Source organism: Azolla caroliniana, unplaced genomic scaffold (genome assembly GCF_043228905.1).
Source record: "Azolla caroliniana isolate FFs.n. ecotype wild unplaced genomic scaffold, voAzoCaro1.0.p SCAF_10, whole genome shotgun sequence".
Lineage (NCBI taxonomy): Eukaryota > Viridiplantae > Streptophyta > Polypodiopsida > Salviniales > Salviniaceae > Azolla > Azolla caroliniana.
The window spans coordinates 20,122,895-20,146,922 of NW_028230445.1; the positions used below are offsets into that span (position 1 = coordinate 20,122,895).

Below are 24,028 nucleotides of genomic sequence, written 5' to 3' on the forward strand. Positions count from 1 at the left end.
GACCCATCAATTAATTAGCTACCATGAATGTCGTATTTCCCAAATGAGAGCATTTTCAAGCTTTCATTTAGAATTTCACCAAATTCTTGTCGTGTTTCAAACAATCATGGAATTTTGATCATATCCTTAGTTTGTCAAATTCATTCATGCCTCGAATGGTTACATATCATCATCACATGCTCTTCTGGACAACAAAACCCATCCTTTTGTATTGTGTCCCCCATGGAAAATCGAATAATTAACAATAATCGACCATATGTGCTTTTATCTTTCCAAGCTTTCTATTTCATCCTTTCTATATTAGTCTTCATCAATTAAAATGACTTTCAAGTTTGGTTTTTTTAAATGAGAAAAGAGACGAATAGGGATATAGGGAGGTTTAATCAAATGGATTAAATGCTCACAAATAGAGAGTTTTAATGCATCAATGTGGTTTTCCCCACACTTTCCTATGGATAGAAATGTTATTTTAGAAAACAAACTCAAAATGAATGTCCAAAGGATTGCTCTATCATTCAAACTCCAAACTATCATCTCCAGTTTCATCAAGCTCACCAAGGTGAGCACATCTTGCATTAAAACTAGTGGAAGCCATGATTCCTTTTTTGGCTATCTCATTGTCTAGTCCCAACACACTATTCTTGACACTAGGTCGTGGTGTCGTCGCAACATCTTCATCGGGCATTCGTGTAGAAAAACCGAGACTCATTCCCATATATACCAACGTCTCTAATGATTTCTCACTGTTTGCAACTAGATCCTCATCAAAATCGATAGCACCCTTCAATTGATAAAAGAAAGATCAATCTATGGTAACCAAGAGATAAAACTAACTACACTCAGCTATAATTCCAAAATATTCAAGCATTTGCATTGTATTATGTAAAACTCCAGCATTGGTATAGATATCAATATACCAATCACGGATGAGACAGAAAATGCTAACCTTTTCAAACACGCAAATAACCGTACTTCCACCGAATGAGAAGAAACCAAACTGCATGAACACAGTCGACCATTAGAACAAATCTAACTTAAGAGTGGTAACAGAATGTTTCCTCAACAGATGGACTTCTTGTAAAAAGGCTTACCTCATCACCTTTCTTTACATGGTCACCATCTCTTTTGGTAAACGTTATGCTCCCAACCATTGTTGCACCAATAGCTACAAATGCCATCTGAGATACAAGAGTGTTCACTTTAGGTCAATGAAGAGTGTTTGTACTACTCTTCTAAATTCACAATGATTCCATTGTACTAAATCTTAAAGTCACATTGAAACTTTTTACATAGTGCAATTAATGCTTGTTGGGATCTGGATATACCTTGCCAAACTCCTTGCTTTCAATTACATTCACTTCCCGTTTATTATCTGTGAACACATTACAGTACTTGCTATTCACAGCGATAGGATTGACCTGCGAAAACTCATGAGTCAAGTTTCCAATATGTCAAGAAATCATTCGTTCTCTTCAAGTCGATAATTAATTCCATCATACCGTGTATAAGTTACCAGGAATTGGTACGTTTTTTCCAATCACACCAGTAATGGGCACATGAAATCTATGATAATCCTGTAAATTCATAAAATCGAAAAAAATAACAATTATCATGGCATGAGACGGTTATCAATATGATAACAGCATAAGAACGAAAGTTTGTTTAAAAAGAATGAGTACTTGTGGAGCAAGTCGAAAAATAGCAATAGATCCACCTTCAAAATCATTTGCGACAACCTCCTCACCAAGAAGACCCTTTATAGAGAATTTACGGCCCTGTAAAATCCAAATATTAGCATTATTTTCCAGTAAAATATTATGTGGTAAATCTTTGAACATCACTTTTTTTGCACCTCTGCTTCTATCTAGGATCGGAATATTTGAAATGGCATCTCTAAAACCCTCTATATCACATACATTCAAGGTCTATTTAAAAGCCTCTATATCATGATTCAAATGCACGACATACATATACTCTTTAAATACCAACCCCGCCTGCATCACATATATAAATCTTGCACACAGTGTTGGAACAAGTCTCATGGAAATGTGGAAAATAATAGCTAAATAAATAAATAAAGAGATATAGTAATATAAATAAATAAGAATTATATTTCTTATAAAGTTGGTTTCCTTCATTAGAAGGAAACTCCCTTGGTGGTGGTAAGCTATAAAGCCACCACCACCCACTATACAAGTAGGGTGTTTTCCATTAAGATAATAGTAGGAATCAACAACGGTTCGGGTTAGGCTTAACCGATTTGGCCTATCCAATCCAAACTGGTTAAGCCTAAACTGGTTTAGGGGTTATATGTAAATAAGTATTAATCATAAGAAAGAACTTTAAAACCCCGTATGTTGAACTCAAATGCTACTGTTAAATAAACCACCCAAATACAATTTGATGCAGTAATTTCTCAACTACCCATATTTAAAATTTCCATAAAAAGCTTCTACCATCAAGTCAACTGTGTGGAATACATCAGTTAAAAGTTTGGGCTGTATTTCATGCATAATACAAATATGAGCATGTCATAGCTTCCACATGTATATTATCTACTACATGTTGTCAAACTGTCTAAAATATATAACACTAAGTTTACTCTGGAATTAAAATAGGAGCATCAAAGCCCATTACAAACCTTAATCCAAAATCGCTTAGCATCATCTACAGATTTGTATACCATAAGACGGCAATCTGCTGCACAAACAGCGACATAATCATTTTCCTCATTGTCAATAGGACGAACTCCAGGCTTAAGCTCACGGGTAAAGAAGTCATTGAAAGTCTGGATGCAATATAGACGGTGTTACACATTTTGAAGCTGGAATATTATTTCAGCATCCAATAATATGTAAATCATCTATTAGATGAGAGTACAATGACCAAACCTTATAACTCTCAATGGAACACTTAAATTCATCAATGTTGATACGGTCCTGTGCCAAAAACAAGAAAGCATGAAAAGGAAAAAAGAAACATTCATATTGAAAAAAAGAGCTAACTTCCCTTTTTCCCCTGAAGGACAGGACACAGCAATGAGGGGGGATAAGGGACATTCACACAATAGAAACATAGGCAGCCACACATCACACTAGTTACCATTGCTGACACAATGTGTACACAAATTCAAATACTGAGCACACTAACTCCACACAAATTAAAGCACATGTGCACATGCAAACCACTTAAAGTATAGTAAACAGATCAATATATATAATGGATTTATACATACATTATGCACATATGTGTATTTATAGACATGGTTTGAAGAGTAAAACATAAATATGCAAAAACAAAATTGATTGTATCAATAAACACCGGATTTCTAAAGTTCTTGCATTTGAAACCCAGAGAATAGGTGAAAATACAAAATAACGGGTGGGCTATGCTTGCATATATTCTTGGTTCTTTTCCGATTATCATCCCCATTTCCAGATTCAATTTTACAGAAAAAGTAGACAAGAAAAAACAGAATCACCTGGAAAAATTCAATGAACTTGGGTATGTCTTTAGCTGATTCAGGTGAGCTCATTTCAATTCCTTGTTTTTTTGATAAGTTTGAAAGCAACTCCTTGGTACCTACAGATCAGGACTTTACACCTACTGGTAATCATAAATATATGGTTTCATACACATCTCGCTATTAAACATTTTTTGAGGAACAAGGAGGAGCATCCCATGAAATCACTGTATAGAAATTGCAAATTTTGGGGTTTTAAAGAACAACAAAATAATAAGTTTCAAACCATCTAATGAAGATGAGGAACTGTGTTTACATGTAAACCCTTCAAAACCTTTAACAATGAGCTAACTATATACTTTATTTTTACATGTTCCCATTATAACAATTTACCTTCACAAATTGTTTTAGTAATTATTACTAGACTTCAGCTCTTTCTTACAATTTAATTTTATAAATATCAAACAAACCCGAAGTTTTCTGTTGCCCAGCCTTCATAAACAATGATATTTTTGAATATATTTCGAATTCAAAAGTTTGATGCTTCTAAATTAAATATGCATGAGCGAGAGAGATAAATCAAAAAGAGTTTTATACAAGTATCCAGGTCAATTGCTCTCAGTTATAAGACCAGAGATGCATATCATCTCTAGAAAAATCCTTCAGAATTGTGGTGTAGCCGTTCAGAGGCAAGCGGAAATCAAAACCAATGCAATGATATCCAAATCTAAATTAAACATGATGCAAAAACGCCCACAAATTTTGAGGTAAGTCTGCATTATTCCCTTGTCCTACTCACATGTTAAAGTACGAACTAGGAAATACCAAATTGTAAACAGAAAACTCCTTCAGCTCTGACTTAACAGCTCTGTTGTTTACTAATGTGTGGAAATGAGCATTAAACATAAATGAATCCATAACAAGAACGATGAACTTAACAGTTAAGCGAGCACTCTGTTTTTCTTCCTTTGCACATAAAGTTATTTAGCAAGAAGGAGATGGAAAGCTACCTTTATCAATCAATGTAAGACCCAGTTTAGACTGATATATGGCTCGCATTGCTAAAACAATTTTACTGTCAATCAACTCCTCATCAAGCCGTTGAGTTCTTCGGTCAAAAACCTGATTATTATATTCAAACATTTAATAATATACAATGTCTACCTTTGCATCACACTTTCCAGAAAACTAGAGATAGATATGTGCCATGCAGCATGCAGAAGTAACAAACCTTAAAAGTTTCTGGAGCTCACGCATCAAATTTATTTTCATAAGAGGTAAACGAAACAAACCAAATAGTTTCATGTAAAAGTATTCGCCTCTTAGCAAAATATTGATGCAAAGATAGCAAAATGATTTTGAATCCAGCAAAAGCTTTTTGATAAGAACAGTCATTTATCAGTTTAATACCTGACACCTGTTCTATGATTTCGGACAGGAAGAAACATGAGAGCGGTGGAAGGAAGATATCTTGATATATGACAAAATATCCTATTAGACATTCAACACATTCCACAACAGACATACAAACACCTGCCTTCAGACAGGAGCCAATCATGCCATCTTTGACAGCCTATGCATATACACAGCAAAGTGTATCAATAATTAGTTCAGCATTCTGTTAAGACTCACCAAGATATGTGATGACTTAGATCCTTCCTTCAGTCCAATATCATAGGATGATAGATGAGCCCACTCACTTAACTTAAACATCCATCTACATACAAAAAAGAGAATTTTGAATATTACAAGAGTGAGAACTACATTCTTGTGTAGTCCCCTGAAAACAAATTGAAATGAAACGATGTGTGACATTATCGCATGCAGAAAGATAAAATGACATATGAGACCATCAACCTGCCTGATCGGGCACATGAGTATAGAGCCACTCAGGAGGGAGAAATCCTAATCTGAAAAATCAATGATCTGTAGAAATCTAAAGTTTTCCAAGGACCTTGTTTTGCTTGAAATTGCAATTTCATCTGAAATCCTGATCTCACCCGAAACTCTAATTTCTAATGCAGAGACCCTAATCTTGGTGTAGATCTGATCTTTCTTCTTCTACTTCTCATGTTTGAATCTGTGTGTGTGTGTGCAATGGCAAAGGAAGGAAGACGCAATGCACTCTATAAAATGCTATAATGCTCTGTGAAACCTATATAGAATATTCATTTGCCAATCAACTTCCTAAGCAATGAAGTAAAAGAAACCAGCACTAATCAAGACAGTTGCTTGATCAACGGAACTAAATTTGTTGCTCCGCATTCCAGTTTCCAAATGCTTATAGCTCTCTAACAGTCACACCACTTTAAGTCCATGCTTTGATATCCATCCATCACAACTGATTGCAAATGAAATAGTTGCTAGGATTGTGCAAGTAATGGTGTCAACCAAGATGATGGTGCGGGCGAAAAAAAAATCAAACTTTTTTGAAATGATAAATACTTGTTAAATACGTAGAATACGTCAAATTCTAAAAAACGACAGTTCTAAAACATAGAATATGTGTAGAATACGCGTTTTTTAACAATACGGTAAAATCTTATCATTATATTGGCACATGCCATTATTAACCATAAATATTGCTTTAGATCATATCAACCATTTTTATATAATGTATACTCACCCATACGAAGCTTGTTTCTCAGTTAAGAACCCCCCAGTCATGGTTTGATATCCAGTGCCTTCATCAAAACATAGACTTATGTGTATTACATCATCAATAGCTTGAGACTTTCCAAGCTTCTCTCCACATACAGGACATCTATTCATCAAACCTGACCTGCTACGAATAAACATCTTAGATGATAACCTCTAAACGAAAAGCAAAATTTTTAAACCATTTTTGACAGTCATAATAATGCAAATGACTATCTGTTGAATGGGATAAACACAACATATATATAACTGATGGAGAAGGTTGCCCCATCCCACTTTGAGCAAGACCTGCTCGAGCAGGAGTCGGCCCTTACAGTACTCTCCACCTCAATTCCACAAGGGATACAAAGGCAATCACAGCTCACAAAATTTCTTCTGATGCAATCAAATATACTTCTTCCTTTCCTCTCCCAACCACCCTACATCCCATACTCACAGTTACTAGTGAAGCCCTTCATGCTATAAATTTACCCCAAGAATCATAATCAACTGCAAAACCATGTCATGCAACAGCATTGCTATCATATATCTCTAGAAAACCCAAACTATAATTCTCCTTTTCTAGTATAAGCCTAACAATCGGCAACAGTTCAGTTTGAACCAAACCAAACCGCAAAACCGCAGCTTAACGGTTTGGTTCGGTTCAAGTTTAAGTTTTTTTAAACGGTTCGGTTCAGTTTCAACAGTCACAACCCGCAGTTAAAACGGTTTAACTGTTTTTATTTTTTTTATTTTTTTTAAATTTTTTTTTTTAATTAATAAAATGTTTTTAAACAATCTTTTCATTTTTAGACCTTATTCTCATATTTTAGGAACATCCTTAAAATTTTTAAAATTTTTAAAAATGAAATATTTTAAATTTTAAATTTTAAATTTTAAATTTTAAATTTTGACCTAAGTTGAAAACCGAAATCGAACCACGAAAGCGCAGTTTTTACGGTTTAATAGTTTAACGGTTTGAAAATTGTTTAGCGGTTCGGTTTAACAGTTTCGTGGTGGTCCCTTGATCACGACCACCCAAAGAGAGGGTTCCATTATAGAGCATTTCCACGGGGTAAGTTCTTTCGGTTCAGTTCAGGTTTCAAAATATTTAAACGGTTCGGTTGGACCCTCTCAAACCGACCCGAACCGTTGCCGATTGTTATATAAGCCACTCATATTTTTCTTCACGATCTCTCTTTGGACTCTAGTAAATGTTAATATATTTCTTTCTCCTCTCCCAATGAAAGCAAACATAAAATCAAATATATGTACAATGAAAAAAGGACAGAATGTGAAAGAGGGCCTGTAGGATTACTTTTCTTGATACTCTGCCAGAAGCCCAGCAAGCTCATCAGAATTAACGTTTCCATCGTTATTCAAATCAGCTTGTAAAAAAAGTTCTTCAATCTACTTTTAAAAAAATAATAATCAATTTTATCATTTGCATATCCACCCTGAACTGTATAGGAATCCACTTGGCATCACTGCAAACTTTACCTCACGAGTTGATGCTTTTGCCCCAAATGCTTTAATGAGGTCACGAAACTCTTGCATTGACAATTCCCCACTTTCATCATAATCCTGAAATATCCAGCCAGTAAGAATTTCTATGAGAACGATAAACTAGACATATTGCATACTTCTTGTGTTCCCTTGTGATGGTAGGAGGTTAAATACCATTACTTGGAGAAGACGCTTAGCAAAACTTCGTTCTGTTTCTAATCGATCCTGCCATAATCCCAGCATGGATAAATAGTGGATCATGATTGGGAGCTTATAATATGATAGTGCACAATTACACAAGTAGAAAAAAAAATAAGATATGAAACTCGCAGAGGCCTCTTCATGCTGTGCTTGTTATATAGAAAGTATCCAGAAACTACCACAATTTGATTCAGTACTCTCAATTATGCAAGCAGCAAAGAGAATATAGGAAATGGAGACCTCTGCACTATATCCAAAAGTGATTGAACCAACAGTTTTTGTCTTTGTGCTTGGATCATATAAATCAAGTGTTCTTGTTCTTTCACAGTTATTATCATTCCCCTGCAACAACATTTCTGCAATGAGAAAATCATTAAAACTTCACAAGGTTAACAAAACAAAATCACCACCCGGCATATTTTAAAGGCACAGAGGTGTTTACATCAGCCAGGGCACTTGAAAGGTCCACTTCGCAGTACCCAACAAGATTATTCTTGGATAACCTGTTTGTCTGTTACATTTTTAGCAAAGAGAACTATTATGTATGCATATCACATCTAAAGATCGATGATAAGATAATGTGTCTGTACCTCAAAGACTGAAATTCGAGCAATGCGTGGTCCATTTTCTTCTAAAGCAATTTTCTTTTCCTACAGTTTTACAAGCATGGGGATGAAGCATTGACCATGAATCCTCAAACAATAACAGTAATCTATCAACCCAAAATAACAAGACATGCATACCGTACAGAAAAAAAGAACAAGAATTACCCTTTATAAGGGTCCCATAAGAGCTATGGAAGCAATGGGCTGTACAAACCTAGAAAACGAGTATTTTAAGAAAGAATGATGTTTTCGTAAGGATAATACAGGCTGAAGCTTCAAACAGTGTCAAAATGTATGTAACAATCATAAATGACTCATTTCTATTTTAAAGGGTTGTGTAACCTAAATCAAAACAGAATCCAAATTTTTTGACTAATATTTCTTATCGATAAATGTAAGACCTTTACAGCATAAAACTCTAATTTAATATTTATATTTTTAATTATGTTATGTAAATACTAAACTGATCACTATAGATTAATCACATATCCACAACAAGAGTAATTAAGGAGAAATTACTTAAAACGATGTTCAAGCTTTGATGCCAATGCTAATTTGATCCAACCTTAAATCATTTTGAAAAGACAAACGGACACAAGTCCCAATGCAAATTCGTAAACTTTTACATTTGACCATTTTGAGAAGTCAAAAGGCACTTTGAGCACAATATCAATTGATTTTCCTATTTATCACAACCTTGAATAATTGAAGGGCTAGCTCTGAATTTCAAATATAAGTACCTTATGCAAAGAAAATAGTTTGCGCTTACAAATTCATCAAATAGTTTTGGTACGTCCCTATCGACATTTTCTTTAAAAGATATCAAAAGAACAAAACATTTTAAGAATTATTAGACTTCTATATACAATGTACACAATCCACATACAACTGTGTGTATTTTATGGCAGTTTAAGTATGTATTTTACAGCAGTTTAAGTTTTTAGAACAAAGGGTAGACCAAGCCAAAGAAATTCATCTTACTGATTTCCAGATAGGTTTGTCAGTACTGCGTTGATCCAGGTAGGTATATATTCCAATAGAAAAGACAAAGAATTGTAAGTCTAATGTGCATTAGAAAGAAAACATGGAGAAAATAAAGGGAAGGAAAAATATACTGATATGATCTTGCAGTACGGAATGTTTGTTGCCCAAGAGAAATGCAGGCAAACCAACGGTCCTTGAACTCCATATCTGCCTGCTCTCGACAAATAAATGGGGCACTCATTTTTGCAAATTGAAAATAAGGTAAGACACCCACATTGCATGTACATATAGTTTCATAAGTCATCTTCACAACTATCCATCTAATTATTCTAAATACTACAAACTAGCATCAGTCTTCCACATAAGCAGATACTCCATGTCATCTATTATATGGACCTACTTCAGACATAACACAGGAAGATTCATCCAAAAAAACAGAATATTGATATATGGAGAAGGAATTTTAAGCCCATATAGAAAAGAAGGCAACCAAATTTGCAGTTATAAGTGCAATTTTCACTGAAGTGCCCAGCAATGATACATAGTCTTGGAGAGAATTTACTTTGCATTAGTGTGAGAGTAAAGACTGGCCCACATAGAAAAGAAGGCAACCAAATTTGCAAGTTATAAGTGCAATTTTCACTGAAGTGCCCAGCAAAGAGAATTTCCTTTGCATTAGTGTGAGAGAGTAAAAACTGGCCCATCAAAAAGTTGACGAATAAACAGACTGCTCTCTAGACGTATGAAATAAGAATGAAACTAGAAAATCGGAAGAGGCAAAATAAGTTAAGACTCTGGTCCATGGCTGGAGAGAAGTACAACTAAACCACTACTTTCTAAAAGTGTCCACATATTGGAAGGGTTCGCAGATGATGAGGAAATCAAAATCCAGACATGAAGAGAAGTACAAGAATTAAATAATCTACTGTGTTGCTAAAAATGCCCAATGTTGGAAGATGCAACAGGAGGTGAGGTAGTGAAGATTGTCATAATAGACATCCTTGTTTCAAATAGATATATTTTGGGTATCAGTAGATTACATGCTGCCTATCCTTAATCTTGGAAGGGACAAATGAAGGCACTAATCTGACAGCAGCTTGATTCCAAGCATACTATAATCCCACACAAAAAACAGCACATGCACAAAACACAAATTATCAAAGGGATAGCTATCTTGACCCTCTCCACATTGTTTAACAACTACCACTTCATATGCATCAAATAACATTCCATCAAAAGGCATATTTTTTTATCTTTCTTGTTTCTCGATAGATAAAATATTCCAACAATCATTATTATGATCTATCACACAATTCGTAATGCCTTCAAGACATATTTTTTATCTTTCTTGTTTTTTGATACATAACGCATTCCAAGCATCATTACCATGATCCACCACACATTTCTTAGTGCCTTCAATCAGTTATAAGGCATCCACATATATGTAGACTTCACTAACCTTATGATACTCCACAACCACCACATTTTTAGAAAGACAATTACATAGTCCAAACATCAGTTAATCTTTTAACCCTTCCTTTTTAAATGAAAAAACAATACTATAATAGATGAAAACATACAGAAGACCAAAGGCTGCAATAAGTGTGCATGATGATATGGCAAAGTATACAATACTCTAATTGGTATGTATTAGAACCTATGTGAGGGGCTATAATGTCATACTATAACATTCCCCTACTGTGTAAAGAACATCAAATCAAATCCTTTGATACTTCAACTACTACTGCCCTCAGCATCTAATATAGCAAGCATGTCTTCAAGTACATCATCCAACAAGCCATTCAGTTTATCTGACACGTGATACAAGAACAGTTGAGATGCTAGAGAAGATGCAACATAATTATCAGGTTGTTTAATCAAGGCCTCAAACATGTCACAAATTCAGGCCTCCTAACAAGGAGTATCAAAAGTCGTTATCTTACTCTTCTAATGCTTCTTGAATCTTTCCAAACATCATCCCATCATGCAAATGTCCTCTCAAGGGCACAATCTGTCTCTCAAAAGTCATCCCCTCTTCTGCTTTGAATTTAGCACAACTGCTTGAGTTCTCAACCAATACAACATCAGGGTCATCATCTGAGTCGTTTATACTAGCCAAAGCTGCTAACCCATTAACACAATCAATACCATCGAGGCAAGGATAGATTTCCATAGCATTGTGATCTTTACCATGACGGCCAATTACATGTCTGCACCATTTCAATCATCACTTTTGACTTCAAACCCCTGCATCACCTCAGCACAAAGGATCCAATTCACATTCATTAACATCACAATTATCATACTCGTGCAACACATATTCTTAGCCCGTTAACACAACCAATGCCATTAAGGCTAGTACTGTTTTCCATAACATTGTCGCATTTAATATAAAGGCCAAACACATGTGTCTGCACTATTCCAATCATCCAGTTTGTCTCCAAATCTCGGCATTGCCTCAGCACAAATCATCCAATTCACATTCATTAAAATCACAATCATCATACTCGTGCAAAACATTCTTCACCATGGTTGTCAAGTGAAGGCAAACCCTGTTAGGTGTAAAGGCCCGTAGTTCACAAATTAGGTAATTATTCGTATATGTGAACACATTGTTCACCTGGACAGGACACCTTTTTTTGTAATGTGAACACACCACTTTCTTTGTAAGGTTAACTAATATAATAACCTTTTCTTTCTTGTGTACCAATCAAGGCGGTTGGGTATACCAAAGATCTGCGTGTCTCTACTCTCATCTCTACTACAGTCCTGTTTGCTGAACGTCATCTCTCAATAGCTGATCCGTCAAACATCCCTCTTTACCTTTAACTGGTATCAGAGCCAAATCTCTTTCCTCTACTTTGCTGTTTTTCTTTAGATTCAGAATCAGCAGAAAACACAGATTTAAAAAATAAAAATAAAAAAAATAAAAAATCTGTCAGACCCTTTCCTATTGGTATTTTGCTCAATTTCTGAAGGCATCTGTCATAAATCTTGGGAGCAATGGCCTCCACTTCAGCTGAAGTGAAAAACCTCTTTGAAATCAAGAGATTTGATGGAAAAGGTTTCGAATTGTGGAAAGAGCGTATGCTGGGCATCCTCTTTCTAAGAGATTGTGAAGATGCTCTTGTAGAAAAGAAACCAGAGAGCATGGAAAATGATGCTTGGAACACTCTGAATAAGAAAGCCATTACATATATTAAAATGGCTGTTTCTGATGAAATTCTTGTAGATGTAAAGGGCTTGACTACTGCCCATCAAGTTTGGGAGAAACTTAAGAAAACTTACGAGAATACTATTCCTGTGAATCAGGTGCATTTGATGAGAAAACTTGTCAGTATGAGGCTTGATGAGTCGAAAGGTGCAACAGAGCATCTATCGTTATTCACAGGTACTCTCTCCCAACTACAAGATTCAGGATTACCAGCTTTTGATGACAAGCTCAAAGCTATCTTCCTACTTATGACTTTACCGGATTCGTGGGAAACATTAGTTGTTTCACTATCTAATAGCCCCACCTTGACCTTTGATGGTGTGCGGGGCTCTATTCTCAGTGAAGAGATTAGAAGACAATCTAGTGGAGAAGGTAGTGGTTCAGCATACAATATTAGGGGGAGATATGATAAGAGGAACCCAAATGTAGGACAAAGAAATAGAAGTAAGAGTAGAGGGAAAGGAAAACAACAAGATATCACATGCTATCATTGTGGCCGTAAAGGTCATAAGAAACCTGATTGTAGATATTGGAAGATGGAACTAGAAAGGAAGAAGAATGTAGGAGAGAAGAAAAACAAAGAGGATAAGTTTAATACAACAGAGAAAGCTAATATGGCTTCAAATGTTATCATTGAAGACCTATCTGGTGAAGATGGTGATGTACTTTGTATTACAGGTGATGCCTTTATAGCTCATGTTCAAGACATGCAAATCACCAAAACAGATGTTATTGATGCTTTATTGTCAATCGATGATGGATTGACACAGACATGGATAGTAGACTCTGGGGCTTCTTTTCATGTTACTCCATGTTTGGAGTGCTTTACCACATTTGATGCAGGCAGTTATGGAAAAGTTTATCTTGGTAACAATAGTGCTTGCAATATTGATGGTATTGGAACCATACAATTGTCTTTGGATAATGGTCAAGAGCTTGTGCTCAAAGATGTTAGGTATGTACCTGGCATAAAGAAAAGTTTGCTATCTATAGGACAGATGGATTTGCATGGTTACACCACATTATTCGGTGGTGGATTATGGAAACTAAAGAAAGGATCTATGGTTATTGTGAAAGGTTGCAAAAAGGGCACTCTGTACTGTTTGCAATGCAAAGCTTTACCTGGAAAGTTTCTTGCTATTGCTGAATTCGACTCTCGTTTAGAGCTTTGGCATAAGAGATTAGGACATATGCGCCAAAAAGGACTTGAAGTCCTTTCTGCTTTAAAAAGATTTGATGTTAAAGGATCAAAGCTGGTTTTTTGTAATGATTGTCTATTTGGCAAACAAGTGAGAAATTCTTATTATTCTGGTATCTCTCGTAAACCAAATGTGCTAGATTTGGTGCATTCTGATGTATGTAGCATGCCTATAAAATCCTTGGGCGGTGCTGCATATTTTATTTCCTTTATCGATGATTATTCTAGGAAGATTTGGGTGTACTTGATGAAAAGAAAAGGTGATGCATTTGATGCATTTAAATCTTTTCATGCATTTGTGACTACTCAAAAAGGGACAAAACTGAAATGTCTCAGAACAAATAATGGGGGTGAGTTTACATCTGCAGAATTTAAGTCTTATTGTGACTTACATGGTATTAAAAGAGAGCTTACAGCTCCATATAACCCTTCATCAAATGGGGTGGCAGAAAGGTATAATAGGACCTTGTGTGAGCGAGTACGATGCATGCTGTCCACAGCTAATCTCCCTCATGAATTTTGGGGAGAAGCATTAAAAACCGCGGTTCATATATGTAATCGTTCTCCCAACAAGTCCTTAAAAAATGGAATCCCTGAGGAGGTTTGGTCTGGCAAACCAGCCTCATATGACCATTTACGAATTTTCGGTTGTGATGCGTTTGTACACATTAGAAGTGAGCTGAGAAATAAGCTCGATGCTAAGTCCACCATGGGCATTTTTATGGGCTATGGTGATGAAGGTGAAATGGGCTATAGGATTTGGTTACCTCAGTCCAGAAAAATTGTACGCAGCCGGAATGTTGTTTTTAATGAAGAAAAATTGCTGAAAAATGCTTGTTCCTCTGTTGGGAATTCTAAGAGCGTTACATTTCAGCAATTACAGCCATCCACAAAATCTGAAAATAAACCTCATGATGCTATACCAAAGGTTGAATATGATGGTCAACCGGTTATCTTTGAGCCAGAAGAAGTTGGACAGCAAAGAGATGCTCATGAAGGTATTGGTCAACGAGATGAAGGTACTGAAGAACAAAATATAGATGTCGAACAACATGCTGGACATGGTTCGCAACAGCCAGAAAGTGCTGAAAATGATTTTCCTCCAGATTTAGAACCAATCCCAGAAAATACTGATCATTGGGTACGTAGGTCTAATCGTTCAAGGAGGCAGGTATATAGATATGACCCCTCTTTGCATTATGTCATGCTGTCAGATGAGGGTGAACCTCTTACTTATAAGGAGGCAATGTCATGTGAACTTGGCAGTAAGTGGGAGCTTGCAATGCAAGAAGAAATAAAATCTTTATATGCAAATGATACATGGGATCTTGTGTCCTTACCTCAAGGAAGGAAAGCTCTTCCAAATAAGTGGGTTTATAAGGTAAAGGAAATTGGAGGGAAACCAAAATACAAGGCAAGATTAGTTGCCAAGGGTTATGCACAGAAGGAAGGTATTGACTTCCAAGAGGTCTTCTCTCCTGTTGTGAAGATGACCACACTTCGTGTGCTATTTGCTCACTGCAATGCTTAATTTGGAGTTGTACCAAATGGATGTAAAGACCGCTTTTTTGCATGGTGATATTGATGAAGAGATCTACATGAAACAACCTGAGGGTTTTGTAGTCTCTAACAAGGAGCATTTGGTATGCAAACTAAAACGTAGCTTGTATGGCCTAAAACAAGCACCACGATAGTGGTATAAGAAGTTTGATACTTTTATGCTTTCTCAAGGCTTTGATCGTAGCTATGCAGATCATTGTTTATACACGAAAAAGGATATCGATGACAGTCCTATCATACTTGTTCTATATGTGGATGATATGTTGCTAGCTGGGAAAAGAAAGACTAGTCTTGATGCTCTAAAAGATCAACTGAAATTGGTCTTCTCTATGAAAGATTTGGGAAATGCAGAGCATATTTTGGGCATGAGAATCAGTAGAAACAGAAAAGACAAATTGTTGTTTTTGTCACAAGAAAAGTACATTGAAAAAGTGCTTAACAGATTTAATATGGCAGAAGCAAAGTCCCTTGGAGTTCCTTTGCCGTCATATCTTAAACTCAGCAAGGCTGATTGTCCAAAGGATGAGATGGAAATCAATGCTATGAAGGGAATTCCTTATGCATCAGCATGTGGTTCTCTAATGTATGCTATGGTAGTTACTCGTCCAGATATTGCTTATGCAATGGCAGTTGTTAGTCGCTATATGTCTAATCCCGGGAAAGCACATTGGGAGGCTGTCAAGTGTGTTTTCAGGTATCTTAAAGGTACACAGAGAAAATGTTTATGCTATGGGAAGGGTGCATTAAATTTGCAGGGATATTGTGATGCAGACATGGCAGGTGACTTGGATACACGTAAGTCTACTAGCAGGTATATATTTACAGTTGCTGGTGGAGCAGTGTCTTGGTGCTCCAAATTGCAAAAGATTGTAGCACTGAGTACTACTGAAGCTGAATATATTTCAGCTACAGAAGCTTCAAAGGAAGCTATATGGCTCAGCAGACTTGGTGAAGATCTTGGCATGTCTGTTAGTACTCCTGTGTTAGGATGTGATAGCCAGAGTGTTGTGTATCTGGCTAAGAATGCCATGTTTCATTCGCGCACCAAACACATTGATGTGCGACATCACTTTATCAAAGAAGTTTTGGAGGATGGTCTAGTCACATTGACCAAGATCAAAACACAGGATAATCCTGCAGATATTCTCACTAAAAGTCTTGGCAAAGCTCAACATGAGCATTGCATACAGTTAGTGGGAGTTACTTGAATGTTCACATCGGACCTTTAAGTGGGAGGTTGTTAGGTGTAAAGGCCCGTAGTTCACAAATTAGGTAATTATTCGTATATGTGAACACATTGTTCACCTGGACAGGACACCTTTTTTTGTAATGTGAACACACCACTTTCTTTGTAAGGTTAACTAATATAATAACCTTTTTTTCTTGTGTACCAATCAAGGCGGTTGGGTATACCAAAGATCTGCGTGTCTCTACTCTCATCTCTACTACAGTCCTGTTTGCTGAACGTCATCTCTCAATAGCTGATCCGTCAAACATCCCTCTTTACCTTTAAACCCCTTGAACATATCCTCCTAATAACCACAAAATGTTTTCCACTCTGGGTCCTCATGCTCAACTTTGTGAATCATATTCAACAGGGCATGCTATTTGAATTCCGACCACCCTCCTCTTCCCCAGGTTCAAGTGGTGCCCAACTCTGGCATTAAAACACCCAGCATACTGCCACCCACCAGCTTCAAAGGCTGACCTTCACTTGGATGTACTTCTATTGCGTTTCTCATAGCCCTTTCATTTTTCTTGCAGTTCTTTAACACCCATCAAGTAACAGCGCATGAAGCGTTTAGCTCATCCAAGAAGAAGCTCAAAAGAAGATCACGACTCTCTCTTCCATTATGGCATGAAGACTACCTAGAAATGGCTGAAGATTCAGCCATCCATTGTCGGCCAAAAACATTACCACCGAAGCACACATAAAGCAACATTTTCTTTTGAAAAATGCCCATTTGTCTCTCCTCATGGCATTTGCTACTCCTCAAGACATATTAGGACCCTCTCCAAACTATTAGATACCCTAGATATAAAGAAACTAGGTAGATATGTCTTAGAGTTAAAACAGCATAGAGAGAATAAGCTACAAAATGCTAACCTAATATTCACCAACATGTAACCAATGAAATTTTTCAAAGACAGGATGGGACAATGAGCGTGGACACAGCTGCACCACTCACCCTCTCTCTCGTTGAAGCAGAAAACCAAAGAACAACCAAACACCCTCGAATGCCGGGCCTCAAAGCCACTCATGGTGTAGAAGCAATCAAGAAGATAAGGGATCATCAGTTACACTACCTAGAAGCTATGGTTGGGATACCTTTTACATCGGGACCACAGGCCACACCCACATTGAAACCCTTTGACTTCCCGCTCCTTTTCGAGGGACTTGAATGGAAATGAAACTAGGCCTAGCACATAGCCATTTCCTTTATAGAATATGTTACACATAACACCTTTTGTACAATACTAGAACTCTTTTGTACACCTTTTCAAGAGACTTGGATGGAAATGAAACTAGACCTATCACATAGCCATTTCCTTTATAGAATATGTTACACCATAACACCTTTTGTACAATACTAGAACCTTTTTTCAATGATTGGGTACACATCCCATTTTGTTGCAACCAATTGTCTCATGGGCCAATTTGGTCTTAGAAGACGTTAATATTTCTTTCTTTCTTACTCACTTCTCCGCTTTCCTTCCTCCCCTCCTCATATTTCCGACTCTCTCTTAATCATTACCAATTGTGATGCCACCTCATGCATTGTGATCATTAATTAAACTTGAGAAAAGCTAAATCTTTTTTTCAGTAATGATAACATGTAGCTACATGTACTTGTAATCATGAGTTGCCTCAAAGGCCAGTTTAGCCTCTAGTAGAAGTTAATATACTTTTTTTCCAAAGTTAATATATGTTTCTTTTGTCTCTCTTCCTTTTTCTCTCATTCTATGCATCTTTCACACTCCTTTCCTCACAGTTAAGGATGCAAGTGATATTCATAGAAATCTGAGTGAGATACATTTTAATGACTGCAATAATATTTGGTGCATTGATGAATGGAGATGGCCAAGGAGGAATCTCCACTAAGCCATATACTAGAGATGTCCAAGTTTCCCTTCTTTCTGGGATATCGAATTTCTCAACAAGAAAGAAGAAAAATATCTGGAGCATGATAAAACCTCACCAAAGATATTCCATCACAAATTACTGGATGCATGGTTGCTGGTATTGTAATATCACTTCTATAGGACATCATAAGAACATGATCATGCGTATAGAAATAGACTGTACACTCTACATTTCCTTGAATTGTCGGAATTGTCTTTCTGACATGTCAAGGATTTCAAGCAGAAACAAGAGAAATGGAAGGATCTTCCATCACGTATCAACAACAGCATATTTTCCAGCGTCGCAATCTCCTTTCGAAAGTACTACACATACAAGTTCGTGCTTATGGTGCGGTGGGATTGTATTGAAACTTTTGAAAGAGAATAAATTTTCAGAAGTTTCTCCATGACCAGATAAAAAAGATGTCCCTTACCCAGAGACTACTAGGTTTGTGACAAAAAGTCTTTTCACATTATTTCAGACATACATAAGACTTCATAACAGTTTTGAGTATTTTCCATATCCGAGCTTGATAACGGTCTGGTTTGTTCTCCTCAATCAGGTCACGAAGAATATTTCTTAGAGAATAGCAATTGTTTCTATTGCAAAACACCCTATTCACATGATCTTGAACATACTGAAGTTGTCTACAGTTTTAAGCATTCATCGCAATTACACGACAAAGAATGTCAATGACAAATATCCATTAGTTCCACTATCATTTCACATTAACTTCAGCCAAAAAGCGTGTGTGGTTTATTCAATTTTGGGTGCAGAAAAGAATGACAGAGAAGTATTTTAGTATTATTGCAAACATATAAATGTGGTCTATACAGTTTTGAGCATGGAAATGGTGCCATTTCACGTGACCCCAGAACATACAAGAGTGTTCTACACAGTTTGGAATGTTCTCGGCATCATAAAAGTCCAGGATTTTCTCCATCATGAGATCAAAAGGCATCTCGCTTAGCCAGAGTAGTCTTTTCAAAATTATCTCGAGCATATCAAAGTGGTCTATACAGTCTTCAGTACAGAAAAGAATGGCAGAAAAGTTTGTTTGTTTTTTGTGTGTGTGTGATCTCAGAAGTGAACCGTGCATTTTGTTTAGAATGATATGATGTATATGAATGCACAATACATACATGAATCAATGTATACCTTCTCGAGCTTTATTTTGACAATTCCACTGTAAGATCTGGGCTGCAAATGGTGTGACGGAGGAGGATTGGAGGAGGAAGCTTGGAGGATCTTTCTCCCACTTCTCGAAACAGAATCGGAGGCATCGTCGTAGTCATCTCCATCTCCGTCGCCATAGCGGGGCCGTCCTCCTCGACGAGAAATCTTCTGTCCCATGGCTGCACAAACGGACACAGACAGAGAGAGAGAGAGAGAGAGAGAGAAGAAGAAGAAGAAGAAGAAGAAGAAGAAGAAATTGGATATGTGTGTGTATATTCCGCCTCAAAGTTGGCTTTAGAATTAGGAGCCCCTAAATTGGAGGAAAATCCAAATCTAAAGTTTAAACTTTATGAAACTCAATGGAAATTATGAAACCGAAACTTTGAGCTTTTATCATATGTATATCAAAATCCTTCATATTCAACTCGAGTACCAACAAAGAATTTGCCACTCATTGATATAAATTATCTTGTCGCGATGCTATGTTTGAACATGTCAATTTGCAATTTGGTCATTTCTTGCATTATATTTATTCAGTACGACAATCATTTGAAACTTTTAATAGAATTGGTTTCCTTTCGAAACAAATTGGTTTCATAGTGTTTCAGTAAGTTGGTAACATCACGATTAGAATAGGGGTGAATGATCCATCGAAAAAGGGTTGATAATAGAAGAAACATTTTAACAATTGCCCCCTTGCATGGGGACAATGTCCTATCCAAACTATAAATTTGATTCTTTGATAAACCAATCAAAATGATCGAACCAGAGCTTACTAAAAGGCGGTCATTGCATGCAAGCCCTTTTATATCACAAGCACTTGAATCATGTGAGAAAACGACATGTACCCTCCTATTAAATTTTGTGGATGCACTGGAAATGTACCAATATGTATGTTATAATGTGCAAAAATGAGCATCGAAAACCCATTGTGTCAAACTCACACATCCGTCATCATATTTTTGTGCAAGGCCTTCCAAGTAAACAATGCATCTAGAACTCATTGTACAATCACATTGATATATCGTGCGCAAAAAACCAAGTCGGTATGATAACAATTTGAATTGTAGATTCAATCTATTTACACATTTGAGTTGCACATGGTTTTAATTGGCCATTTCTTATTAACAATGTGGATTTAGTTCAATTGTACTTCCAAATTTGTTAACGTGCACATCCTAGAATATATAAATGACACATTCCTCAAACAATGCCCAAACTATTAGATTTGAGCACGTTGGTCTCCTAAACATATTCATCACATGACATGTTCTTGAGTTATGTCAGTTAATAAAAGATAGATTGATCACATTGAAAAGATTCTATGAGATAAACAATTGTAATTAGCCAATAGTTATGCTGATGTGTAAAGAAGGTTACAAGTGTGCGCCTTTTTTAAGGCTTTTCAAAACAATTCTCGAGAATGCTATGTATGCATCTATAACTTGATGTCAATCCAAAGATAGTGCCCTTCATTTGAGCGTGTTAGTGCGGAAAAAAAAGTGGCAACTATCAATAGTCTAGTAGTTTAATAATTAACTCCTTGGACCATAGTGTGAAATGCTTGTTCATCACACAACACCCACTTACTTAAGAACCAATAATAAAATGATAATTAATCTGATGCTATCATGGAGGACGTGAGCGGTAACACAAAACTCAAATCTAACAATAAAAAATTAGTTATCTCCTCAAAACAATGTTACGAGTTCAAATAAAGGATAAAGGCAACACAAAAGACAAATGTATTTTTTAATTTAAAGTTTGCCTTGTTATATGTCCCATTACGCAATTGTGATACGAAATCTACAACAATATTCCTCGTGACCACATTACATGATATCTATCCATGATCAAGAAGAATATGAACACATTGTGGGGACTTGAGAGTCCATGAACGTTAAATTGGTGGAAGCATCAAACTATGTGTTCTCTAACTAGTTTCTTGGATGAGTCATCATTAGTATTTGGTAGTTCACATGATTTAGATAAAACTATACTTGGTATATTCCTTGCTAATTTGAGGCTTGTAAGTTTGATGACATTTGTAGTTCGATGTATAATCTAGATTGTAATCCCATTCTTATTACTTCATCGAGCTAATTCTAATGTATACTTTTTATATGTGTATATAACCCTACCTATGACATTTTGGACATGAATTGGGAACAAAATCCTTCCAATATTCACCCTCTGGCATAAGTTCATGACATATGATCATCGTATAATCATGGAGTCTTCATCCATGAAATGATTGATTATGGGGCCTAGTCCCACCAAGTTATATTATTGCTTTTCACATTACCTAATCAACACGAGAAAACTCTCTGAAATTAAACTCTCTGAAATTAAACTCTCTTATGTCACATATTGATAATTTTATTACAAAATCACATCATGAAATGACACAATAGTAACAATTTATTGATTCCAAATTATTCAAGTTGTGTTTTGCTTGGTAAAGTTTCATTACAAATCATGATTTGGAAATATACAAATGATCCTTAGAGAGTATTGGTGGTGAATTAATGAGGGAGGCTATAAGTGTAGTTATAGTTGGCATTGGTGATACAAGGGTGATGGGGCCAATTGGTTTGGAGGAGCTTAAGAAGGTTAATGGCTTTCTTCTTACCTCTATCATTAGCATTATTATTAGTGTTACATTGGCTTTGCTGTAAGAGCAACAAGAGGTGAGGAACCATGGATTCTTCCAAGCTCTCCTCTTGAATCTTCACTGAATGCCTAGCTATACTTAGAAGAACACCACATGCACACTCACTTGCTCGCGACAATTGTTGGTGATTAGAATTGGTATTGGAAACCTTAATCTTCTTCCTCATCATCATCATCTTCTTCATTAAAGGCACCACTATTGCATGGCTTGATACCATCTCCCTCCCCTCGCTACGCCTGCACAAGAGCTCAATAGTGGCGATTGCCATCTCGATCATAGTACTACTAGCACTAGGCCCTCGATGGCCATGTCCCCCATGCTTTCTATCATGACCAAAATCGTTAGCCATGGGGGGAGCCGGCATCTCGATGACTAAGATTAGGAGCAATTCGATAAGGACTGACGGAGCCTTTGCTTCGATCGCAAGGACCCAATTGTCGGAGCTTGAAAGGCACGAAGTGAAGAGAGATTTAACACCGCGCTTCATCATATCGACATAATAATTGGGCTTCATATTAGTACTAGAGTTGAGGGGGGTGTTGCCATGGGCGTTATTGTTATAAGTGTGGTGTTGTTGTCGATGAAGAATATGAACTAGATGATCGAGGGAGCTCACGAGACCCCCAATTGTGAGGCTAGAGGGGGGGTAATCTCCGTAGGGGCCGATGGGGAGATCATCATATAAGTCCAAGGAAGGTGAAGAAGAAGAAGACAATGTAGTGGATGGATGGCTAGTAAAGAGCATGGGGTCATTAGTGTCGGGAGGTTGGGCGGTGTTGTCGGTGGGCTGGGGCCACGTGTGGATGAGGCGGCGGAGCGTGAGATTTGGGAGGACAAGGAAGCCTAGAAGAGAAGAAGAGTTCAAGGAAGAGGAAGAGCAAGAGGATTTATCATTGGTCACGCCGCCGACATTATTGTTGTTGTTGTTGTTGTTGTTGTTGTAGAGGAGTAAGTCTAGGGGTGCCCGCGTAACGGGGCATGTCAAGTTTCCCGTGGCCAGCCAACGTTGGATCGCGGCGCGCTCGTAAGTCTGGCCCGTGGAAAGAGTCACGGGGTCTCGCATAATCTCTAGGGAGATGGGGCATCGGAAGTAGTGGTGATCTTGGTCTTGATCTTGATCGCGACCACGCAATGGCAGTGGGCCCGATGGGCTTGGAACAATTTGGCGGATGAATTTGTCGGTCGGAGGATCATCGTCATAGGCCAGCATTGTATTCCTTCTTGTCGGCATTATATATAAGTCCTTATATGGAATTAGCTGCTACTACTACCTCAATTCCTTAAGAGTCTTTCTACTACTAACTACTAACTACTAACTACTAACTACTAACTACTGCTACTTAGTACTACTACTATCTATTAGCTACTACTACTACTACTTTCTTCTTCTTCTTCCTTCTGTTATATACTAGACTAACATCTACTTGCTTTTTTTGCTTTTACTCTTATTGAGTTTCTCTTTATACACAGTGCACACCCCCTATTTATTTGGTCTTTTAATTGATTTTTCTATTTAATCTTTCTTTTTTCTTTTGCTAATTTTTCTTTTATTGTTTTTTCAGTTTTTTGCTTCTCTAAAAAAAGGAGGAGTTGCATGATTACAATTTTCTACCCTTGTTTTTTTACTTTTTCTTGAGAAGAAAAAACAATTTATAAAAATAGCTAAATAAAACAATAATATATCTA

The 24,028-nt window shown here is 36.7% G+C and overlaps 2 protein-coding genes across 4 annotated transcripts; both read right to left on the minus strand.

Moving 5' to 3' along the window:
* Positions 1 to 371: 371 nt before the first annotated feature.
* On the minus strand, positions 372 to 19,897 carry LOC147859452 (phosphatidylserine decarboxylase proenzyme 2-like). 3 transcript variants are annotated; one of them, XM_087326520.1, is made up of 21 exons: positions 19,651 to 19,897; positions 9,528 to 9,607; positions 9,394 to 9,418; positions 8,398 to 8,457; positions 8,250 to 8,318; positions 8,048 to 8,149; positions 7,781 to 7,831; positions 7,601 to 7,684; positions 7,419 to 7,510; positions 6,090 to 6,245; positions 5,096 to 5,180; positions 4,474 to 4,585; positions 3,482 to 3,582; positions 2,892 to 2,939; positions 2,642 to 2,788; positions 1,680 to 1,775; positions 1,500 to 1,574; positions 1,326 to 1,418; positions 1,092 to 1,178; positions 947 to 997; positions 372 to 781 (listed from the first exon to the last, which is right to left on the minus strand). In XM_087326520.1, exons 1-21 carry the CDS (start codon positions 19,843 to 19,845, stop codon positions 512 to 514), a joined length of 2,079 nt encoding a protein of 692 aa, XP_087182646.1. In that variant the 5' UTR covers positions 19,846 to 19,897; the 3' UTR covers positions 372 to 511. The 3 variants fall into 3 exon arrangements, with proteins under 3 accessions (XP_087182646.1, XP_087182647.1, XP_087182648.1); XM_087326521.1 differs by lacking the exon at positions 19,651 to 19,897 and having other exon boundaries at positions 8,250 to 8,310; positions 9,528 to 9,613; XM_087326522.1 differs by lacking the exons at positions 9,394 to 9,418; positions 19,651 to 19,897 and having other exon boundaries at positions 8,250 to 8,310; positions 9,528 to 9,613.
* Positions 19,898 to 22,071: 2,174 nt separating this feature from the next.
* Positions 22,072 to 23,675, minus strand: LOC147859453 (U-box domain-containing protein 25-like). Its single transcript, XM_087325294.1, has 2 exons — positions 22,688 to 23,675; positions 22,072 to 22,651 (listed from the first exon to the last, which is right to left on the minus strand). The coding sequence occupies exons 1-2, from the start codon at positions 23,571 to 23,573 to the stop codon at positions 22,194 to 22,196; spliced, it is 1,344 nt and encodes a 447-aa protein (XP_087181420.1). The 5' UTR covers positions 23,574 to 23,675; the 3' UTR covers positions 22,072 to 22,193.
* Between the last annotated feature and the right edge of the window lie 353 nt (positions 23,676 to 24,028).

Bases quoted from the DNA above. Each gene is read 5' to 3' on its own strand.
- LOC147859453 (XM_087325294.1), bottom strand. From the start codon at position 23,573: ATGCCGACAAGAAGGAATACAATGCTGGCCTATGACGATGATCCTCCG. The intron at 22,652-22,687 runs CTAACGATTTTG...AGCATGGGGGAC, and splicing joins GATGCCGGCTCCCCCCATGG to ATGGCCATCGAGGGCCTAGT.
- LOC147859452 (XM_087326520.1), bottom strand. From the start codon at position 19,845: ATGGGACAGAAGATTTCTCGTCGAGGAGGACGGCCCCGCTATGGCGAC. The intron at 6,246-7,418 runs GTAATCCTACAG...TATTCGTAGCAG, and splicing joins CTGGCAGAGTATCAAGAAAA to GTCAGGTTTGATGAATAGAT. The intron at 5,181-6,089 runs GTGAGTATACAT...TTTTGTATGTAG, and splicing joins GAGAAACAAGCTTCGTATGG to ATGGATGTTTAAGTTAAGTG.